General features: G+C 57.2%; 2 protein-coding genes across 2 annotated transcripts; both read left to right on the top strand.

Moving 5' to 3' along the window:
* On the top strand, positions 1-3,186 carry LOC118619915 (histone H2B type 2-E1). The gene is made up of 2 exons (XM_036246761.1): positions 1-132; positions 2,950-3,186. Exons 1-2 carry the CDS (start codon positions 1-3, stop codon positions 3,184-3,186), a joined length of 369 nt encoding a protein of 122 aa, XP_036102654.1.
* A 2,567-nt stretch (positions 3,187-5,753) lies between these two features.
* Positions 5,754-19,459, top strand: IQCA1L (IQ motif containing with AAA domain 1 like). The gene is made up of 19 exons (XM_036246367.1): positions 5,754-5,764; positions 6,409-6,736; positions 7,590-7,709; positions 8,032-8,217; positions 9,955-10,026; positions 11,414-11,619; positions 12,070-12,154; positions 12,615-12,734; positions 12,878-12,953; positions 13,402-13,508; positions 14,147-14,230; positions 14,324-14,379; positions 15,161-15,243; positions 15,421-15,528; positions 16,572-16,771; positions 17,191-17,277; positions 18,037-18,214; positions 18,573-18,811; positions 19,352-19,459. The coding sequence occupies exons 1-19, from the start codon at positions 5,754-5,756 to the stop codon at positions 19,457-19,459; spliced, it is 2,454 nt and encodes an 817-aa protein (XP_036102260.1).
* The last annotated feature ends 1,056 nt before the right edge of the window (positions 19,460-20,515 follow it).

Below are 20,515 nucleotides of genomic sequence, written 5' to 3'. Positions count from 1 at the left end.
ATGAGCACGGAGCATGGACGGAGGCAGCAGTCTGGGGGCCGAAAGGGCCACAGCTCCAGGGACAAGAAGTCCAGAAAGCAAAGTCGGCGCAAAGAGACCTACTCAATGTACATCTACAAGGTGCTGAAGCAGGTGAGAGCCGGGAGCTAGCGAGAAAGAGCGAGTCAGAGAGCGAGTCGAATGCACTGGCAGCCCCGGGAGGGTGCTGGGCTGAGAGTAGGGACTCCGTGTAGTCTGGAGCTGGGACGGGTGGACTCACGTCCCCCCAGGGGTGGTCAAACTTGATCTCGGGGGTTCCTACCCTTCTCGGTATCTGTCGTGCACCTGTGATGTGAAGGGACATTTCAGGCATGCTCCCCACCACAGCCCAGACACTAACAGGGCTTTCGGACAGACAAGATGATTGTGCAGAATGTTAGGTGGCACAAAAAAAAAATTTTTTTTAAATTCCTTATCCAAGGATACTTTTCTGTTTATCATGGGGTAGAGTGGGAGGGAGGGAAAGAGGGAGAGAGAGACAGAGAGAATCATCAATGTGATAACAGCCACATTGATTGGTTGCCTCCTGCAGGACCTGACCAAGGCCCGGGATGAACTGCAACTGAGGTAGGTGCCCTTGGCCGGAATCGAACCCGTGACTCTTTGGTCCATGGGCCGACGCTCTAACCACTGAGCAAAACCGGCAGGGCAGGTGGCACAAAATTAAAAGGGAAGACCACGAGAAGGTGCTGGGCTGAAGGTGCTCGATCGGGAGCCAAACACATTGCGGTGCAAACAAGAAGTTCAGTTCGTGCCAGCTAAAGCCAGGGGCACTTGTGTGAACTCAGGTCTTGGGAGGCCTTCCAGACAAGTGGCACTCGGTCTCCGAGGGGATGAGGGGTTGGTCTACCTTACAGAAGAGCAACCTGAGGTCCATGTGTGCTCAGTGGGTTGACAGTCACAGGACCTGACCCACAGCTCTAACCAAAGCCCCCTGAATGCCTCCTGCTCCCACCCCTAACCCACAGGTGCCCTCTCTATTCAGGCAGTCTACCCGCGCACCTCTGAGAAGCACCTGGGACTCGCACGCTGACAAACATTTGGGGGCACCCATAGCTACCCAACAACCAGTGTGTCTGGAGGATCCCAGGCAACGTGTCTTCAAAGCCTCTGCCCTGCCCGACAGAGCCAGGACCAGGAGGAGGCAGGGCAGCTCTGATGCCCATCCAGTTCTCTCCGATCTGCCCAAGATCCTTACGCAGAGCTGGGCCTGTCTCCAGTCCGAATGCCATTAGCTTTAGTGACCTGGAAACCGGGGTCTCCAGGAATGGTGGGGTGGGGTGCCCAAAGGGCAGTACCAGCCGCAGCCAGTGTGGCTCAGCAGTTAGAGCATTGGCCCAGGGACCAAGGAGTTGCGGGTTCGATTCTGGTCAAGGGCACATAGCTTGGTTGAGGTTCGATCCCTGGCCCTGGTTGGGGTCCAGAAGGAGGCAGGCAATTGATGTGTCTCTCTCACATCGATGTTTCTCTCTCTCTCCCTCTCTCCTCTCTCTCCCCCCTTTCTCTCTCTCCCTCCCACTCTATCTGAAAATCAATGGAGAAATATCCTCGGTGAGGATTTTTTAGAAAAAGTAAATAAACCAACAGTATGTGCATTTAAAAACAACAACAACAACAAAAACCAGGTTTGATTTCTGGTCAAGGACATGTACTTGGGTTGCAGGTTCAATCCCCCCCCCCCGCCCTGATCGGGGTCCTGTGGGAGGCCACCAATCAATGTCTCTCTCACATCGATGTCTCTCTCTCATACCACCTCCCCTCTTTCTCCCCCTCCCTCCCTCCCTCCCTCCCACTCTCTGTTAAAAATCAATGGAGAAATATCCTCAGGTGAGGATTAACAACAAAAAAAAGGGGCAGCACCAGACAGACTCCAGTGTCCTGAAGAAAGTGTGTGGGGGGAGCGGGTATGAGTGAGCCCCACAGCTTAGCCTGAGGAGGGCTCACAAGCTGTGAGGGCGGGGACTAGGGGACTCGCCTTGCAGAGGGGAGCTGCTTCACCCCAGCAGGCGGGAGACCCTAGGAGAGAGGGTTGTGATGACGAGGGGTGGGGGTTAGGCTAAACCTAGTCCAACCTCGTACGGACTCAGATTTCCTGTTGTGAGTGGTGACCAGAAGCAGCTAGCTCTGTCTCCACCATTGGCTTATGTCACTGGGGAGTCACTTATATCCCACTGGACAGAGAAACACTTAACGTCTGCCTGCTCACATTTTAAGATCGCATCCGCTCGCCGTTTGTTTTACTAGAGATCACCTAGTTCACGACCTTGTGTGATAGAAGGAGAGACTGAGGCCGAGGACTACGCCTTATTCAAGGTGACAGAGTGAATCACAGTCCAGGCACAGAGCCTGGGCCTCTCAACCCCTCTCGGTGGTGCTGAGATTGGGTCCCGTCGGTGTGCTCTCCGGCCGGTGATTTGTAACCATCTGCCAAGTTAAGTGCACACACCTTGATCTGGCCGTCCCACCTCTAGGAACAACCTTCCTTGTGCGTGTACAGTGTCCAGAGACACGCATTCACTATAACACAACCTAATAGCGAGAAAACAAAACCCCCAGATGTCTATTAGAAGCGGAAGGGAGAGAGAAGCTATGATTCCTCCACACTGGGAAACACCAAGAAAAACAACAGAACACTATGCAAATGCACTCAATGGGGAAAGCAGAATGCGTGGAACTGATTCCATTCGTCAGAGAATAATGCTGACGCACTCACACGGGATAGCTCGTTACCTCTTGCAGCTGGGAGAAACGGTGTTTTAGCTTGGATACAGTAGTATCTAAACAGATCCCTATTTCCATGTCTCTCGGCCTCTGGGAAGAGGCTGGTGAGGTGGCGTTAGAGTCCTGGGTCCCCAACCTGGGGCTGGGCCATCGCAGAGCCTCCTGGTGAAAGCAGTCCTGTTTCTCCAGGTGCACCCTGACATCGGCATCTCTTCCAAGGCCATGAGCATCATGAACTCATTTGTGAATGACGTGTTTGAGCGGCTGGCCGGCGAGGCCGCCCGGCTGGCCCAGTACTCAGGCCGAACCACGCTGACCTCCCGGGAAGTCCAAACGGCTGTGCGCCTGCTGCTGCCCGGGGAGCTGGCCAAGCACGCGGTGTCGGAGGGCACCAAAGCCGTCACCAAGTACACCAGAGCCAAGTGACCTAAGCTAAATAAAGGGTGAACTGCTCCCGTCCGCTGTGGTGGTTTCAAAAATGGATGTGCGGTGAGGTGTGCTTTGGGACAAGGGTATTGTCACTTTTTAATAACTATGTTTTTATTGATTTTCGAGAGGAAGGATTGGGGGAGAGAGAGAAACATCAATCAGCTGCCTCCGGCACAAGCCTGAAACCTAAGCATGCACCCTGACCGGAAATTGAACCGGTGGCCTCTTGGTGCATGGGATGACACTCAACCCGCTGAGCCACACCGGCCAGGGCAGTATTATCACTTTTCATGGCCACTGAGGTGGAATAATAACACTCATACTTTTTTATTTTTACATTTTTTTGTTGTTAATCCACACCCGAGGATATGTTTCTATTGATTTGCAGAGAGAGTGGGAGAAAGGGAGGGAGAGAGAGAGAAACATCAGTGTGAAAGAGATAGATCAATTGGTTACCTCCCTAATGACCCCGACTGGGGCCAGGGATCAAACCTGCAACCCAGGTACATGCCCTTGACTGGGAATCAAATCTGCGACCCTTTGGTCTGCAGTCTGACGCTCTAACCACTGAACCAAACCAGCCAGGGCTTACTCAGACTTTTTTTTTAATTAAAAACTGCTTTCTGGGGGTACCCCATGAGCGCATGTGATACATGTTCTGATCGGTAGTAAGCTGATGAAGGATTGGGGCTGGATTTGGAATCCTCCCTCTGTTGATGCCATCACGCCTTCTCGGGGCCTGAAATTCCTCCTGCCTTATTCCTTCGGACCGTGTTCTGGGATGCCGTTTCCAGCAAACTGTCATCTTTGTTTGGGCTGGGCACAGGGGTCTACACAGAGGTATTCTTCAAGATACAAAACAGAAGGCCCACACGGACAACAGTGCTTGGGGAGGGGGGCAGGATCAGGAGGAGGGGTGGGGGGATAAAGGAGAAACATCTGTAACAAAAACTAATTAATTAATTAAAAAGAAACAAAAAGCAACCAAAAAAAAAAACAAAACAACAAACGGCCCGAACCAGCCATCAAATAGCCTGCTGGGATCTGTAAGATGATTTCACTCTCCCCTAATATTGTCTTCCCCTTCCTGTCAGAACAAAAAGGGTTTTGAGACTCCTAACTTCTCTCTTTTTTTTTTTTAATCCTCACCCGAGGACATTTTTTCCATTTTTTGTTCAGATAGAGCGGGAGGGAGAGAGAGGAAGAGAGAGAGAGAGAAACATCGACGTGAAGGGACACATCGAGTGGCTGCCACCCGCACGACCAACCAGGGCCGGGGACAAACTGCAACCGAAGTACGTGCCCTTAGCGGGAACCAAACCCGGGTCTCTCTGTACCGCAGGCCCACGCTCCAACCGCTGAGCCAAACCGGCCAGGGCCTCCTAACTTCTCTTACCCAAATTTTATTTTAAAAAAGTCTCAAATCCACAGGGAAAAAAGTGGCAAGAAAGGACAATGGCCACTTGTCTGTCCTTCACCCAGGCTCACCACTTAACATCTGACCCCACGGACTTTCTCTCCCTCACTCAGCCTCTGCGCCGGCTTGTGGGCATGCGCCCCGTGCATGCTCTCCCAGGCGCTGGGGGTGGGTGGAGGGGTGGGAGTCAGTTCCCTCTGTGACTGGATAGGCTCAGCTCGTGGCCCGCGAGCTCTCTGTGACAGTGGCCACCACCGCGATGCATCGTCCACACGCATTTTCTCCCACGAAGAGCCGCACGTGAAAGTGCCTTGAGAGAAGGAATTATCCACGCTTGGGTCCCACCGCTAGAAGCAGGGCAGGCCCAGGTCTGGCCCCTGAGCCTCGGCTCTCCCCGACCCCCACCCGGCGTGTCTGCGTGGCTGGGAGCTTGCTAGGAATGCAGAATCTCAGGCCCGCCGCAGACGGCGGAATCGGAACCTGCGTCTTGACGAGGTCCTCGGGTGACCGGCACGCCCGGGAACACCTGAGAACACATCTCTGCCTCCTAGCTGCTGCCTCCCTTCTCCCCCTTCCTCTGCCCTGTGCCTTAGGCATGTATCTAATTGTGAGTCCCTACTTAACACTGAGCCAAAAAGGTCACTGCCAGCTGACCCATCAGAAGATAATGTTTTGTGTTTTCCAAAGAATGGTCTCCTGAATGCTCCCGGACAGTCACAGAGCAGAGTCAATGAGGCCGGGTCTGCACTAAGGAACACAGGGTTCCTCCAGCCGAGATGTGCGGTTGGAGTAATACCTTCAGGACTAATAGTCACTGGAGCCGCGCAGTTCCAGGGTGACTTCAGATAGGGGCCATGCTTTTATTTGATCCTCACAAGAGAAGCAGCCGCAGCTGAGCCCACACTCCGCCCTGCTTTCCTAGGCTTGCTAGGAGGGACCTGCCCTCCCTCCAGGGTGCCGGCTCTAGAGCATCCTCTGAAATCTTCCCCAGTCACACCCACAACTCCACCTCTCACGCCTTGGAACACTGGGACAATGGGACAGAACCCTTAAAACTGAGCTGTTCTGGGGGTGCAGTCAGAGCGGAAACACGTAGGCTCTGCATTCCGCCACCAGCTCACCAAGGGCAGCGTGGCGAGTGGGTACCATGTCTGAGGGGTAAGTCGGGGCTGGGGTGCAGCCCCCAGGGCTGGGAGAGCAAAGAGCAGGCTGCCTCCTACTCCAGATCCCGTCAGGCTGAGGCCACTGGGTGGGGAGGAGAACTGGGGGGGGAGAGGGGGCTCCATACTGGGCCAGGGCCGCAGACTTGCACACAGCAACCCCAGTTGCTCCAGCCTGTGGTCAGCTTTTGCTCTTCGACCCTCCTTGGACTACTAACTCCAGAACCAGGGCTCTGCTTTGGGGAAGGGACCATGCTCCACACTCATTCCTCACCCCACTTCCCACCCACCATCCTCGACCACTGCAGCATCCCTGGGCTGCACCCTTACCCTGGAGGGACCAACTGCCGACTCGGAGGAGCCTCTTTCTTATAGGGGGGCCCTAAGAGCCATGGCCATTCCTCATTCCCCTGGTGAGCCTGATCCCACACCTCTAAGCCCCGCTGTGCTCACTGTAGCCGCCATATCCTCCTGAGGACCCCTTACTTCCCTGAGCTCCACTTTGGCTCCATGAGTAACCTTAACATCACAACTGGATCGGGAGGTCACACTCCTCAAAAGGCTCGGCAGCGCCAGCCCCCCACACCGTTCCCATGCTCCTGAGGCCTGGAACCCCCCAGTGCGCCCGCCTCCTCCCTCCAGAGCTTACCAACGCCTCTGGGACTCCTCCCACGTGATCCTGCAAGAGCTGCTGGACCAGGAGGAGCCCCTGCTCCAGCCTGTGCCCAACCAGAAGCGGCAGTCCTTCCAGTACACGCTCTCGTCGCTCTACCTGTACTACCTGGGGCTGCTGCGCCGCTTCAACACCCTCTACGACCAGATGGTGCAGCCACAGAAACGGCGGCTGCTGCGGCGCCTGCTGGACGGTGTGGCGGGCCGGGTGCTGGAGCTCAAGGAGGAGATGGTGCGCATGGACCTGTGCGAGCACCACTGCCTGGACCACGTGCTGCAGGACCTCCATCTCACCCCGGTGCGGGGCGGTGCGGGGCGGCTAGGGCCACTCCCTGCCAGCAGAGAGGGGCGTGTGGCTGGTCTTGACCTCCTTTAGACACCCCTGGGACATCTGCGAGGGAGGGAGGGAGGGAGGGAGGGCAAGCAGATGATCAGGGGATGGGGTTTGGTCTCACAAGAAAGGCTTCAGGAACTGGGGTGGGGTGCATGCAAGTAGTTGGGGGTGGCTAGAGAGTCAGGCTAGAGGTCTTGCATGGCTGGGAAGACCCATGAATGGTGAGGGATTGGTGAAGCGTCCTCTAGAGGCTTGTTCTTCAAAGTGTGGTCCATGGACCAGCAGCGTCAGCATCACTTAGGAGCTGCATCCCAAACCTGCTCATCCGTCCCTGCCTTTTCACAAGACCCTCAGGTGCTCTGAATGCACCAGCAGGAAGCCCCAGGGTCATGGTACACAGCTCCATGCCCAAGGCAGTCAGCCTCAGAGTTTCCAGACCAGCTGCATTAGGTTCAGCTGTTGGCTTGAAAAAAAAAACACAACAACAACAACAACAGATTCTCCGGGCCCTGTAATTCGGATGCGGTGGTCTGCGGAGGGCCTAGGAGTCTGCATTTTAAAAGCTTCCTAGTTGATTCTGGTGCACAGCCAGGTTTGGAGCCACTGCTAGTTAGCTACCATGATCCTCCAGAACTCAACTCGGGCCGAGGCCGGGGAGAAAGGGATGATGTCCGTGGGTCTGCCTGTAACCCACTCCAGGGCTCCAGCACAGAGAAAACAGTGCCAGGGACTGTGTAGGCAGCTGGGAAGCGTGCTGGATCGGCCAGGTGGCCTGGCTGCTGATCACTGGCCCCCTGTCCCCTGTATTGCCCCAAAGGCAGACCTGGAGGTCCCAATCCCCACATACTTCCTGCTGGAGCAGTCCAACGTCCTACAGGAGCGAGGGCTGATGCTGGCAGAGATCCTGTCCAGAATGGAGCCAGTGTCCTTCCAGGAGGCAAGTCAATGGACACCTTCCCAGACTCCCCCCGTAGCCCTGCTCCGGGAATAGAGATGCCACCATCCGGGACACAGGGAGGCCCTGCCCTGCTCTACACCCACTTGAGAGTGCTCTTTGGGTAATCCCTGACCTCCTTTACGGCTGCTCTTGTGTCCTTGTAACCTTCCAACACCAACCTAGAAGGGCAGGACCTGGGCACCTAGATGCCCTGGGAGGACCACGCCCCCAGCATGTCTTTTAGTGTGTGATTTCCCAGCTGCCCACCTGGATGCAAACCCTCCCTCATCTTCTTCTGCTCCTTTGCCTCTCCTCTGGCCAGAACCTTCCATCAATGAACCGGACTGACGCCATAATCCTGCTGCAAACTGCCGAGCGGGCCAGGCAAGGCCGGCTCCGAGCCACCTTCTTTCGAGAAATTCGGAGAGAGGAGGAGTGGGATCGGAAGATGAGGGAGGGCGGGTGGCACAAGTTCAATCAGGACCAAGCCGCTATCATCATTCAGAAGGTAATCCCCCAGCATCTAGGAAGAAGGGCAAGGTCGGCGGTCACCTCCTCCAGGAAGCCTGCCTAGCTTAGCGATTGATGACAGAGGTGCAGGTGCTTGGATTCTGTGGCCCCACAATTAGATCCTAAACTAGGGACTTTTATAAGTCAATAATCATGTATCTTATTTCTTTATTATTTATTCTACCTCTCTATCCCCAAAAGGATTCAAAGTAGGATACCATCAAAGCCCGAGAAACAAAAAGATCATTAAAACAAGAGGGAAATGATCCATAATAAGGTAGCAGAACAGAGTCGAGGATCATTCTAGAAACTCTTAAGACTGTTAAAAATAAGTCAGTAAAATGTACCCTGAGCCTCCTGGCAGCCGGGGCAAAGGGAAAGATGACGAAGAGAACAGATGTGATCCAGGGTTCAAGGCCTGTGCCGTCTGGAGTCACCCTCTCCTTCAACATGGAAATCGCATGCCACACCCCCCCCTGCTCACTGCAGCACCCCCAGCCCCGTCCCTGGGTTTCCCTGTGCCTTCTTACTATTCTGGGGGCCACACCACACCTTCCAGCCCCTGCTGCCCCCAGTGTGTGGGTCTGGCCTCTCTATCATTGCCCACGAGGCTGGGCGGTCGTGGTTACAAGCTTGACGACACTGGAGGGGCCCTGGGAAATTTTCATTGCAGAAACGGGCCACTTTGCTCCTGTGTCTGTCCCCACTCCTGGGCCTTGCTCTGTCATAGGAAGCCACGTGCCATTTTTTTTTTTTCCCCAGAAGCGGCCCAGAATGGCTGGCAGGGGACTGGATGTTTTTCTCCTTTTCCCTCAAGTCCCAGTGGCTCAAAAATGTCTGTCTGTCGGCCCAAGAGAGGAAAGTTAGAACCACTTTCTACCAAAAATTAAAAGCAAACCAACCAATGAACAAACATCGCCTCTGAGAACAGCTATCCTCTCCAGATGGGATAGATTTTGATTATTGATCAGCAGGCAGAATGTCCCAATCGGAGCCCCTGCATTTGGGTGACGGACCCAAGGTCTGGCTGCCCCATGGAGAGGGCGGGAGTCCTCACCTGCAGGGCTCCATGAAGCAAGCCTTTTGAGAGGAGGATCAGCCCCAAAGACAGAACCCCACCCACTTCCCCCCAGGAGCCAAAGCTAGTCATGTGGTCCCTACTGCCAGACATCAAGGGTGTGAAATCCTGCATCCAGTCTTCAAGTTCTCCAGTACAAACACTAATCAAAAGCCATTCCATGGGCCTCTCCTCTGCTGGTCCCAGGAGCCTGGACAGGCCCCTGCCCTGCCTCCCTCTGCCCAGTGCCCCTCCCTCCACCTGCTGGCACGGGGGCGAGTATTGATTCCAGGTGCTATGGGAATTCTGAGACCTGAGAGTGTTAAGCGCTTCTTAAAGATGATGGTACTTGAACTCTGATTTGTGCCTCAAAAGATACAGCAGATTCAAGGGGGGAGACGAGGAGGGAATTCCTGGGGGACTGTGAGGGAACAAAGCCTTGGGGCTGGACAGTTTGGGTGCCTCCCTGCCCCACACGGATGGTTCCCGGCTGTTCCTGCTCAGGTAGCAGTTGCACACGAGCTGCACGCCCGCAGGTGCCTCCCAGCTCCTCCCCCACCTTCCACCCAAACCTCCCCTTCCAGGGGGTGGCGGCTGCTTCTCCCTGGGACGAAGCCCGAGAGCCACATTCCGGAGGAATGCAGTGTGGGGAGTGTCTGGGCTCGTGTGTCCCCCCAGGTGTGGAAAGGTCACCTGCAGAGGAAACGCACTCAGCAGGACCGGCAAACAGAGATGGAATTCATCGGCATGGTGAGTCCCTCCCTGGCCACAGGTGGGGACACAGGGCTGGCCAGCGCATGGGACACCTCCTCTCACTTCATCCTTCTGAGCCCCAGCCCCAGAACACTGCCACATGGCCCGCCACTCAGGACTGCGGTGGGCGTGATGGAGGGGGCAGGCCAGCACCAGGGCCCGAGGGATCCTTCGGGGTGGGACTGAGCAAGAAGGAAGGACAGGAAAGCCGGGGCCAAGCCGAATCCCTTCCCACCTTCCCTCTCCTAGAGCCTTTGAGAATCTCAAATGTGGGTGCAGGGTGAGGGTAGGAGCACCCAGTCTCCTGGACCCCGTGTCCCTGCCCCTGGCTGGAGGAGGGGCTGCAGGGGTGGGCCCAGCAGACAAAAAAGGCCTCAGGGGCCCACTTGGGAGGGGGCACACCCCCTCACACCGGAGCAGTTTTTTGGGCTGCGGGCTCCCCACTTGATTTGGGGCCCCCAGACTCGCTTCTCCTCTGCATGCAGGGAGCAGGGCCAAATGTTAACGACATGAGGTGGGCACGAGTGTGCATGTGGGCGAGTGTAGGTGGTAAGACGAGCAGCCCCCAGTGTGCGCACAGGTGGTGAACAGGCCCAGCTCCCTGAGCTGTCTGTCCTCTGCTCTCGATGCTCCTTTATCCAGCTGGTGTGCGCTGACTTGGGTGACAGGGGTGAGGGACATGATCCCTGGGAGGGGCTTTGCAGTAGGCAGAGCCCATGGAGGCCTGGCTGACAAAGGGGTTTGGGGGTGCCGAGAGATTGGAGACAGGGCTTGGGATGACTACTCTAGGGGGCTGGGGGGCTTCAGAAGGAGGGAGGGGCCGGGATCTGCTGCGTGGGAGTGGAGGTCAGAGACTTGTTGGGGAGCTGATGAGCTGGACCCCCAGGAGGCCTGGGGTCAGGCTTTGGTGGGGAGGGGGCAGGGGAGCATGGCACAGCAGTGGGTGAGGAATGAGCCTGGCTGCCCGGGCCCATCAGCAGTGTGAGCTCAGCGTTTTCAGTAATTGTCTCTGCGCACAGTGATATTTAAAATACATTTGGGAGCCAATGAGGCGGGAAAGTGGCTGCGAGCGAGGCTGCCAAGGCGGGCGCTGGGTGGGGGTGCAGGTGGGGGCTGGGGCCCGAGGCTCACAGGGGAGGGTGTGCTGGGGGAGCGGGCAGGGGGGCCCGCCCGGATACATCTAGCAAACTCATTATCAGAGTAATTTACACTGACGAGTTTCAGCACCAAACAATTTCTCCTGATGCAGGCAGGCCCGATGTTCCGTGTGGGTGTGCATGCGAGGCACATGGGCAAGGGAACGCATGGGGGCAGGTGTGCGAGCCTGCGGCCGGTCCTCCCTGCTCCCACTCCTCAGTCCCTCTGTCCCCTCCCCATGTCCCAGCTCCCCGTGTCCAACCCACTGGAGAGTTTGGGCCTCAGGCCCCCGACCAGCCTCAGGGAGGATGCCAGGAGGCTCCGTCAGATGGAGAAGGAGGAAGAGTTCCAGTTGGCCATAGTGAAGACCCAAGACTCGCTCAGAGAGACCGAGGGGCCCAGCATGAAGGAGAAAATGAAGGCGCAAATCCGACAGTGGTTTATCGAGTGCCAGTCAGTGTCCCCACCCCAGCTGACTCAGCCCTCAACCCCTTTCCTTCCTCACTCATGTCCACACGTCTGTCTTGTCCTCTGGCCTCGCCTGGGCCCTTTTCTCCACTCACCCCGGTCCCACCAACACACGGCTAACACATTGGCTTCCACCTGGGACCATCCCCACTGCGGGCCCATCTCCACACACGACTTCCTGTTTCCCCAGAGGGAAGAGAAAGTGCCCAGGGAAAGCATCCAGGAACGTCCCCTGAGTGATCTGTCCTTTCTCTTCTGTAACTATCTGTTCCTTCCCCCTCCCCCTCAGTCTCCCCGGTCCTTTCCCTGTCCCCATCCTTCTCTCTATCCGTCTATTCATCCATACACCCACCCTTCCACCAGCCCACCCCTGCATCCATATGTCCATTCGTCCATCCACCCACCTGTCCATCTCTCTATCTTACGCCCACTTAGTGCCCTTACTGGCCGATTCCCCGATTATCCAGATGAGTCTTCAGGTGGATCCTACCTGATCTTCTCAGACAAGACCCCAGAACAGGTGCCCTGGAGGTGGGGGCAGGAGACTGTGTGGCTGGTGGAGTCTGAGGTTACAGGGAGGGCTGACTGTAAGCGGAGGGTGGTCGGGTGTGGGGTGAGGTCAGTCCCAATGGAGGCAGAGGTGGCCAGGGGAAATACATGTGCTTAAGAAGACGGCATTGGGGGAGGGTGGTACCTGCATCGGAAGAAGGTGTCCTTGGCCAGAGAGAGGGCACGTCTGGTGAGACTGTTGTATCTCTAGATCCCCACGGCCAGGAGAGCAGCTGTCCTGGTGAGAACACTGCATCGCCTGGCCCTCTTCCTGGACCCCAGGGAGACCTCTGAACTCCCAGCCATCAGGACCCCACCGCTTCCCCTAGGCCTTGGGGATCCTGAGTCCACCCAGTCACAGGCCCAGGGTTTTCTTGTTCCTGGAAAGCGCCCTTGGTCTTCTCCGCAGCATCTTTTTCCCTTGGTCACAGGTGAAAACGGAACTGGAGACGCAGGTCCAGGGGGGCACTAAAAAAGATGAAGGCAAAAGTAAGGAAAAAGAAAAGGAGAAAAGAGAGAAGAAAGGGAGAGAAGAAAAGACCAAGATGGGGGTAAGGCAGCTCCTGGGTGTGCGAAGCAGCTGGGCAGGGGAACGAAGTCCGAGGGGATCTCTGGTGGCAAGGCTGGTCTGGGCGGCAGAGTTTGTGAGGGGTGAAGGTGAGGGGGTCGAGGTCAAATGGTGTTTCTATTCTAGGAAGCAGATACAACGCTGAGAGTGTTGCCGTCCAAATTTGTACCCCTGATCAATGCGGGGCACGAGGAGTATAAAAGTAAGGGGGGAGAAGGCCGGGAAGCTGTGCAGCCCACGTGGGGCCTTGGAGTGACCCTTGTTCCTAGGGACAGTGGACATGTGCCATGTGGGTCATGAGGTGGTGCTGTGGGTGTGTAGGCGGAGGGGGAGGGGGAGGGGCACTGTGGGTTTGGGTCTGAATCCTGCAATCACAGGCCTTGGCATCAGGCCTCTGTCTGTAGTCTGGTGAGACGCAGAACCAGGGGCCAGGGGCCAGGGGCCAGCTTGGGTCAGGGTCTTGGCCTGTGTGTGCATGTGTGTGAGACACAGAGAGACAGAGAGACAGAGTGAGAGACAGAGTGAGAGAGAGGTAGACCAGCCTGGGTCAGGCTCCTGGCCCCGGTGAGCGAGTGTGCGCGTGTTTGAGTGTGTGTGTGTGAGTATACCTGGGACTCTGCCCTCCACGCCCTCTAACCATCCACGCTCAGATACGTGGAAGAACAAGCATAGCAGCGCCTACCTCAGTCAGAGTTTCGACGCTGAGACCCTCCGGCTGGAGAAGAGGAAGGAAATGGAGCAGGAGATCCGGATACAGGTGGGCGTGCTGGCTCCAGGCCTCCCTGCGGGCTCCCTCTCCCCACCAGCGCCTCCCGCTGTTCTGGGTCTGTCCTCTCTCCACATGAACCCCGGCTTGGTCCCTCTTTCTCCCCTGCAGCCTGTAGGTGAGGGAATGGGGGGCTCTGAACCAGGGTCATGTCCACCATCCTCCTCACCAACCCTTAAAGAGCTCCTGTGATGTGCCCTTGGGAGCATTAGATCATATGATCATTCCAATGACCCCTGAGGTACGCACGGTGATTTTACCAATGTGATCTGTAAAAAAACTGAGGTCGAGAGGTCATACAAGTCCTCAAGGTCACACAGACGCTGAAGAAAGCCCCACTCCATCCCAGGGCTTCTCCCCACGCTGATGCCAGTTGAGAGCAGGACTTATGTGTGAGCAGAATATGGATTAAGATTAAGTGTGGATGGTGCAGGGACCAGGGACAAATGTCAAGGCCGAGGGTCCTAAAACAAGACGTAGGAAAGTTGGTGGCCACCTGCTGCCTTCACGGGGCTTGGCTGGCTCTGTGCAGAGACGGCTGTGTTCCTCTCCACCCTGCCTCCGTCCTTGCCTCCTGCCTGTCCTCCCCCGCCCCTGGCCCCCCGCCCCAGGCTCTGCTGTCTCCACAGGTGGATGAGCTGATGCGTCAAGAGCTGAAGAGCCTGCGCCTGGCTGTGGACCGGGAGGAGGACAGACCCTTCAAGGCTCCAAAGGCAAGACGAGGGGCCTGGCTGGGACAGGAGAGGGTGCACAGCAGGGAAGGCAAGGAACACAGGACAGTTTCCTATGCGCTTCTTTCCAACCAGAAAAAAAATGGGAAGAAAGCTGGGAAGAAGAAGGAAAAGGATCTGACCCCAGACAGGTAGTAGAACCTTCACCTTATTGTGGGTGGTGGAGCAAGCCCTGGCCCAGGACAGAGCTGACTGTGGGTGCTAGTTCCGTTGCTGTGTGACCTCGGGAAAGTCACTTAACCTCTCTGACCCCCTGTCCTTATTAACCAAGCACCTCCCCTGCCAAACTCACACTGTAGTGGCGAGGACCAAACAGTAGCATGAGAAAGTGCTTTGCAATGATGATGCAGAATAAGACATGAGTGGGGTGTTGCTAGGAACGCTCCCTCCGACATTTGCCTCCACCAGCTCTGTCCCTTCCAAAGCCATCTCCCCTGGACTCCCCACTCTGGGGCATTGAAGAATTTGTCCGCGGTCCCTTTCTTACTTCTCTCATGAAATGAGTCATGAGCACGTTGACATTAGCTGCTTTGATGGCCACCTCTCCCAGAGCACGTACACCTTAAATGTGTCTTCTAGAAAGAGGTTGATGAGTCACCCAAATGACTGGGTTTCTGCTGGTGGAACTTACAGCCACGAGCAGATGGATGGAGGGAGTGTTATAGGGCGCTGGTCCTGCTCACACCCCCTCCACCCACAGAGCACCCACTGTGTATGGGCGGACTGCCTTCTGGGCCCGTGGGTTGGTGTCGTACCTTCTGATGCTGGCTGTCCAGGGCACTATTGATTTTGACCACAGGATGTGGGGCAGGAGGGCCCCTCAGCCCCTCTCCTCGTGCCTGCAATGACACCCACTCATCTCTTCCTCCATGTCGCTCCGTCCTCGGGGGGCCCTGCACCACCCTCGGCCAGGTCCGTGTCCTCTCTGTTTGAAGAACTCGTCATCTACAGCTTTCTGAAGAAGAGCATGACGGTGGCATTGAAGGACTTCGTTGGTGAGACCCCTCCCCATCGCCCGCTTGCAGCCTGAGGAACAGTGTCCAAGGCCCTCCGGCCAGGGTCATCCCGGTGGCCAACTACCACCCTCTGAAATGAACCTTCTCCTCGAGTGGCTTTCTCTCTTGACCCTGCCCTCGTGGGCGCCACTCACCAGGTGGCCACCTGTCCCTCAGGTGACTTCCTCTACCTGGGATCCACACTGAGTCTGGCCAACAAGTTGCCTATGCCTTCCCTGTTCGACATGCGACAGAACATAGCCTTGTACGCCGTGCTTCGGCTGGGTGAGAGGCCCTGGGGCGGGGGCCTGGGAGAGGGAGGGACAGGGGCTGAGGCGGGAAGGTCCAGCCTGGGCCTCCAGGGCCCCGCGCCAGGGACCTGCGCTGGACTCCTGCCCCAACCCCTGCCGGAGGTCACACTCAGCCTGGGCCAGCCCAGAAGTCATGTGGGTCCCTGACCTGCTGAGGAGTCCACACTTTCAGCCCTTACTCAATTCCAAGGCACATCCCACTGTCGGTCCCATTCCCCCAAAACGGGGGTCTTTCTGAAGCGATTGTCCCCATGCCCGCAGTTGCACCCCTTCTTTTAAAAAAATATTTTTTCTTTTTTTTTTATCCTCACCCGAGGATATTTTTCCATTTTTTGTACAGATAGATAGAATGGGAGGGAGAGAGAGGAAGGGAGAGAGAGAGAGAAACATCGACGTGAAAGGGACACACCGAGTGGCTGGCTCCCACATGACCCCAACCAGGGCCGGGGACAAACTGCAACCGAGGTACATGCCCTTAGCGGGAACCGAACCCGGGTCTCTCCGGACCGCAGGCCGACGCTCTAACTGCTGAGCCAAACTGGCCAGGGCTAAAAAAATATTTTTTCTTTATTGATTTTAGAGAGAGGAAGGGAGAGGGAGCGAGAGAGAGAAACACTGATGAGCGAGAACACTGATTGGCCGCCTCCTGCATGCCTCCTCCTGGGGATCAGGCCCACAACCTGGGCATGTGCCCTGACTCGGAATCGAACCGGTGACCTCGTGGTGCATGGGTCGACGCTCAACCACTGAGCCGCACCGGCCGGGCAGTTGCACCCCTTCTTAATGCAGGGGTGGGAACAGATGGCGTGGGAAAGAGAAGGGACCTTGGGAGACCTCTAGGCTGCCGCCCTTGGCATGCTTTCCTGGGGAACTGCTCGGGCAGTGGGGGGAGGCAGTGCAGCCAGGATCTGAACCCCCTCCCACCCAGCTTGGGACCTTTGACCTCGCCTCACGCAATGTCCCACCCCCAGCACCCTGACATCCCGCTGTCTGCCTCTGGCCCCTGTTTTCTCTCAGGCTCCTCAGATATACACTCCATGGCTCCGCTCATCCGCTCCATCCTCCTGGTGGGCCCCGCTGGCACGGGGAAGAAGATGCTGGTCAATGCTGTGTGCACAGAAACGGGTGCCAACCTGTTCGACCTGTCCCTTGCCAACCTGCAGGGCAAATACTCTGGCAAGGCTGGGGTGTCCATGATAGTGCATATCGTCTTTAAGGTTTGGCATCTCTAGTTCTCTGGCTGGGACAACGAGCAGGGTGGGCTTTATGCTCAGATCACCCATCTGCTAGTCGGTGCAGCTTCAGGGGCTGGTGAGGTCCTTCCCAAGCCCTGCTGGGAGCTTGTAGGCACCTAAAGCCCCCATAATGGGGGGTGGGGGGGAAGTGGAGAGGAGAGACGAGGCCTAAGACGAAGCTTCCTCCACTCCCCAGGGAGGGCAGGGACTCTGCTCACGCCGAGGTGTGCTGGGTGTGCAAAGGGCTGGCAGGTGGGGCCGGCAGGACGTGGGAAGTGGAGGCTGGGGCTCCGAGGCCACCACTGCCCGAGGCCGGCCCTGACTCTGGGTTGGACCAGATGGGGAAGTGAGCCTTGCTCAGGGGTGTCTGACGTCAGGTTTCTATCCTCTGGCCTGGCCAGGTGGCTCGACTCCTACAGCCCTCGGTGATCTGGATTGGAAACGCCGAGAAGAATTTCTATAAGAAGGTCCCAAAGGAAGAGAAGGAGGTGAGGGGGGTGAGCAGGCAGCCTGAGCTCCTGGCAAACCACTGCAGCGACACCATTGTGTGGCCTTGGACAAGTCCCCTGTCCTCCTGCCTTATTTCCTTCTTCTTCTTCTTTTTTTTAATCCTCACCCAAGGATATTTTTCTATTTATCTTTAGACAGATTAGGAGGGAGGGAGAGAGACAGAGAGAGAGAGAGAAACATTGATGCAAGAGAGACACACCGACTGGTTGCCTCCCTCACGACCCCGACCAGGGCTGGGGACGAAGTGCAACCGAGGTACGTGCCCTTGGCCGGAATCAAACCCGGGTCTCATTGGTCCGCGGGCCGATGCTCTAACCTCTGAGCCAAACTGGCCAGAGCTATTTCCTTATTCTTTTTATTTCCTTATTCTTTTTATTATTTTTTATCCTCACCCGAGGACATTTTTTCTTTTTGTTCAGGTAGAGTGGGAGGGAGAGACAGGAACAGAGAGAGAGAAACACCGATGTGAAAGGGACACATCGAGTGGCTGCCACCCGCACGACCAACCAGGGCCGGGGACAAACTGCAACCGAAGTACGCACCCCTATCGGGAACCGAACCCAGGCCTCTCGGGACCGCTCTAACCGCTGAGCCAAACCGGCCAGGACTATTTCCTTATTCTTTAAGCAGGACTGTCAGCCCCTCTCGTCTGAGTGTGGACAGGTGCCCCGAGAACTTAGAAGCCCATATGATAGGCCACTGTGTCCCCAACCCCTGCCCCCATCTCCCCGGAGCAGATGGAACCAAAGCGAATAAGGAGGGACCTCACCAAGGCCCTGAGACTGCTGAATCCCGGGGACCGTGTCATGCTGATAGGGACCACTGAGCGGCCGCATCTCGCTGAGATGAGGGGGCTGTGCCGGACCTACGAGCGGATTCTCTTCATGCCACGGCCTGATTACGCTTCGCGCTATGGTGAGGCCTGGGGACGTGGGGACAGGCCAGAGAAGGGGTGCCGACTATCCCTGCCATAGCCTCCCCACCCCTCTTCCCATCCCCCTGGCCCCCCATTGCTCGGAGCAGCGCCTCTGCAGCCAGGCGCTCTGGAAGGGCCGCTGCTACACCAGCAACCCAGCGGGCCTGGGTCCCGGCCTGGTTCCGTGGACTTGGGCAGGCCACTTAAGTCCTTGCGTCTCACTTTTGTGTTGCGTGGGGAGGATGATCCCTGCCTTCCTGGGAGGAGAGGCGCGCTCTCGAGAAGCACACAGCTCACTACAGACACAGCGGAAGTGCCCACTGCCTCTCCCTGCCCCATGTCCCCCCACGTCTGCAGTGCTCTGGAAACACATGCTGGACGCCCAGAATGTCCAGGTGACCCAGAGCCTGGACATCAGCTCCCTGGCCAAAGTGTCCGATGGCTACACACCGGGTCACATTCTCCAAGCCATCCGATTGGTGCTCACCGAGCGGCGGATCCTGCAGTTGTCCAAGCGGCCCCTGGTGGCCTCGGAGTTCCTGGGTCATCTGGCGAAGCTGGAGCCAGTGTACAGGGAGGAGGAGGAGTCCCTCAAGGTGAGGCTCGGAGGGTAGGTGTGGAAGCCAGCGAGGAGGGTGTGGGTCAGCACCAGAGGAAGCCAGCCCTCTGAGGCCCCAGGCAGTAACGCAGGCCTGCGCCCTCTCTCTGCTCCCCCGTGGAGCTCCACCTGGGAAGGAACAAGAAGCCATGAGGAAGGACTTGTGGGCAGGACCGGCTCAGGCTCACCGGGTTTCAAGAGCAGGAGCCTGGAAGCGCCCCCGCTGTGCTAGGAGCCCTCAGCTGCCACTCACTCCCCCACCCCTGAGTCCGTGGCCACCCCCAGGGTGGCGGGATGGCCATGGGGGCCCAGGGGAGAGGGCCGAAGGGCAGGGGGAGAGGGCTTTCCCCCCCGCGGCGGCTGACATGAGGCCTGGAGCATTTGCTGGGAGCAGTAGGAACCGGGGCTCTCGCAGGTGCAGGACCCAGGAGGGGAGGAGGAGCCGCTGGGGACACAGATCTGTAAAAATGGAAGCGGTGAGGTCAGGAGGCAGAACCAAGGGCCAGACCCAATGCACTTACTCCCTCCTCTGACCCAGGACTGGTACTTCAAGACCCCGCTGGGCAAGAAGAGGATGCAATTTCTCAAGGACCAGGAGGCCGAGGAGGCCAGGTTGGCAAATGAGAAGAAGAAGAAGCGGAAGTGACTGCTGGAGGCCGGGTGCCCCGGAGGAGCGGTGGGACTGGGAGCAAAGGGACCGGGGAGACAGAGACATAAACGCCCGGATGGCTTGGGGACCAGCTCTCTGTCCACCTCTGTGCTTTCCGCCCCTTGTTCTGTGCCACCTGCCGCCACCTCACACCGCACGCCGTCGAGGTTCTCCGATCCTGGGTCCCTGTCCTGGGACCCCACCCTGTCGTTTTCCTGTCCTGGTTCCCCATTCCCTTTCTGCCTCAAGGTATGGAGGGGAGGGAAATGGGAGGAGGAGGAGAGACGGAAAAGGAACCTCTCGGTAGGTAGAGAAAAAGGGAAGAACAGGAGTCTGGAGGTCAGCAGACCCTGGTCTAGCCCCTCTTGGCACTGTCTCTGGGCCTCAGTGCCCTCACCCGTAAGGAGAGCAGAGACTGGACCAGCCCATCTCCAAGGTCCCTTCTACTCTAGGGCTAGATTCTTCCTACGAGGGGGTCTGGAAAGTCAGGGAGACGGCGGAGTAGAGAGGATGGAGGTATTGTGGCTGCTGGTAGACCCGGTGCCTTTTTTGAGTGGTCTTCACCTCTTTCCTCTGGACACCCCCTCCCACCTGCCTTTGTCTTTGAGCCAGAGCCTGGCCCCAGGAGACTGAGTGGGTCACAGCTCTTGTCTGTGGGCAGAAGTCCATTTGTGGGTCCCCGTTGTGGGGGGAGACTGGAATCAGGAAACTCCAGGAGCCCTGAGGTTCTCCCCGAAGAAGCAATGTAAAGAGTGTATGATAAGGTCAAGGTGCATTCCACAGGTCATAGGGCAGAGAGCGCAGGCGAGGCGAGACCACGGGCCGGAGCTAGCTCCTGTGGCAGCGGTGGCTCAGCTGAGCCCAGGGGCTGGTTTGAGTTTTCTTGCTCATTTTTTTCATTTTCTCCCCAGATGAAAGCAGAGACACTCCCTCTTTCTCACTTCCCAACTGAGACCCCCTAACCACGGCAGATAGAGGCCACGGGGGTCCAGCAGTCATCTGGGGAGACAGGGGCAGCACTAGGATGGGGTTGGGGGGATCAGCACTAGGATG

This window comes from Molossus molossus, unplaced genomic scaffold, assembly GCF_014108415.1.
Source record: "Molossus molossus isolate mMolMol1 unplaced genomic scaffold, mMolMol1.p scaffold_m16_p_7, whole genome shotgun sequence".
NCBI lineage: Eukaryota > Metazoa > Chordata > Mammalia > Chiroptera > Molossidae > Molossus > Molossus molossus.
The sequence above is the reverse complement of the archived record's forward strand: the minus strand, read 5'-3'. Positions and strand labels throughout refer to the sequence as shown.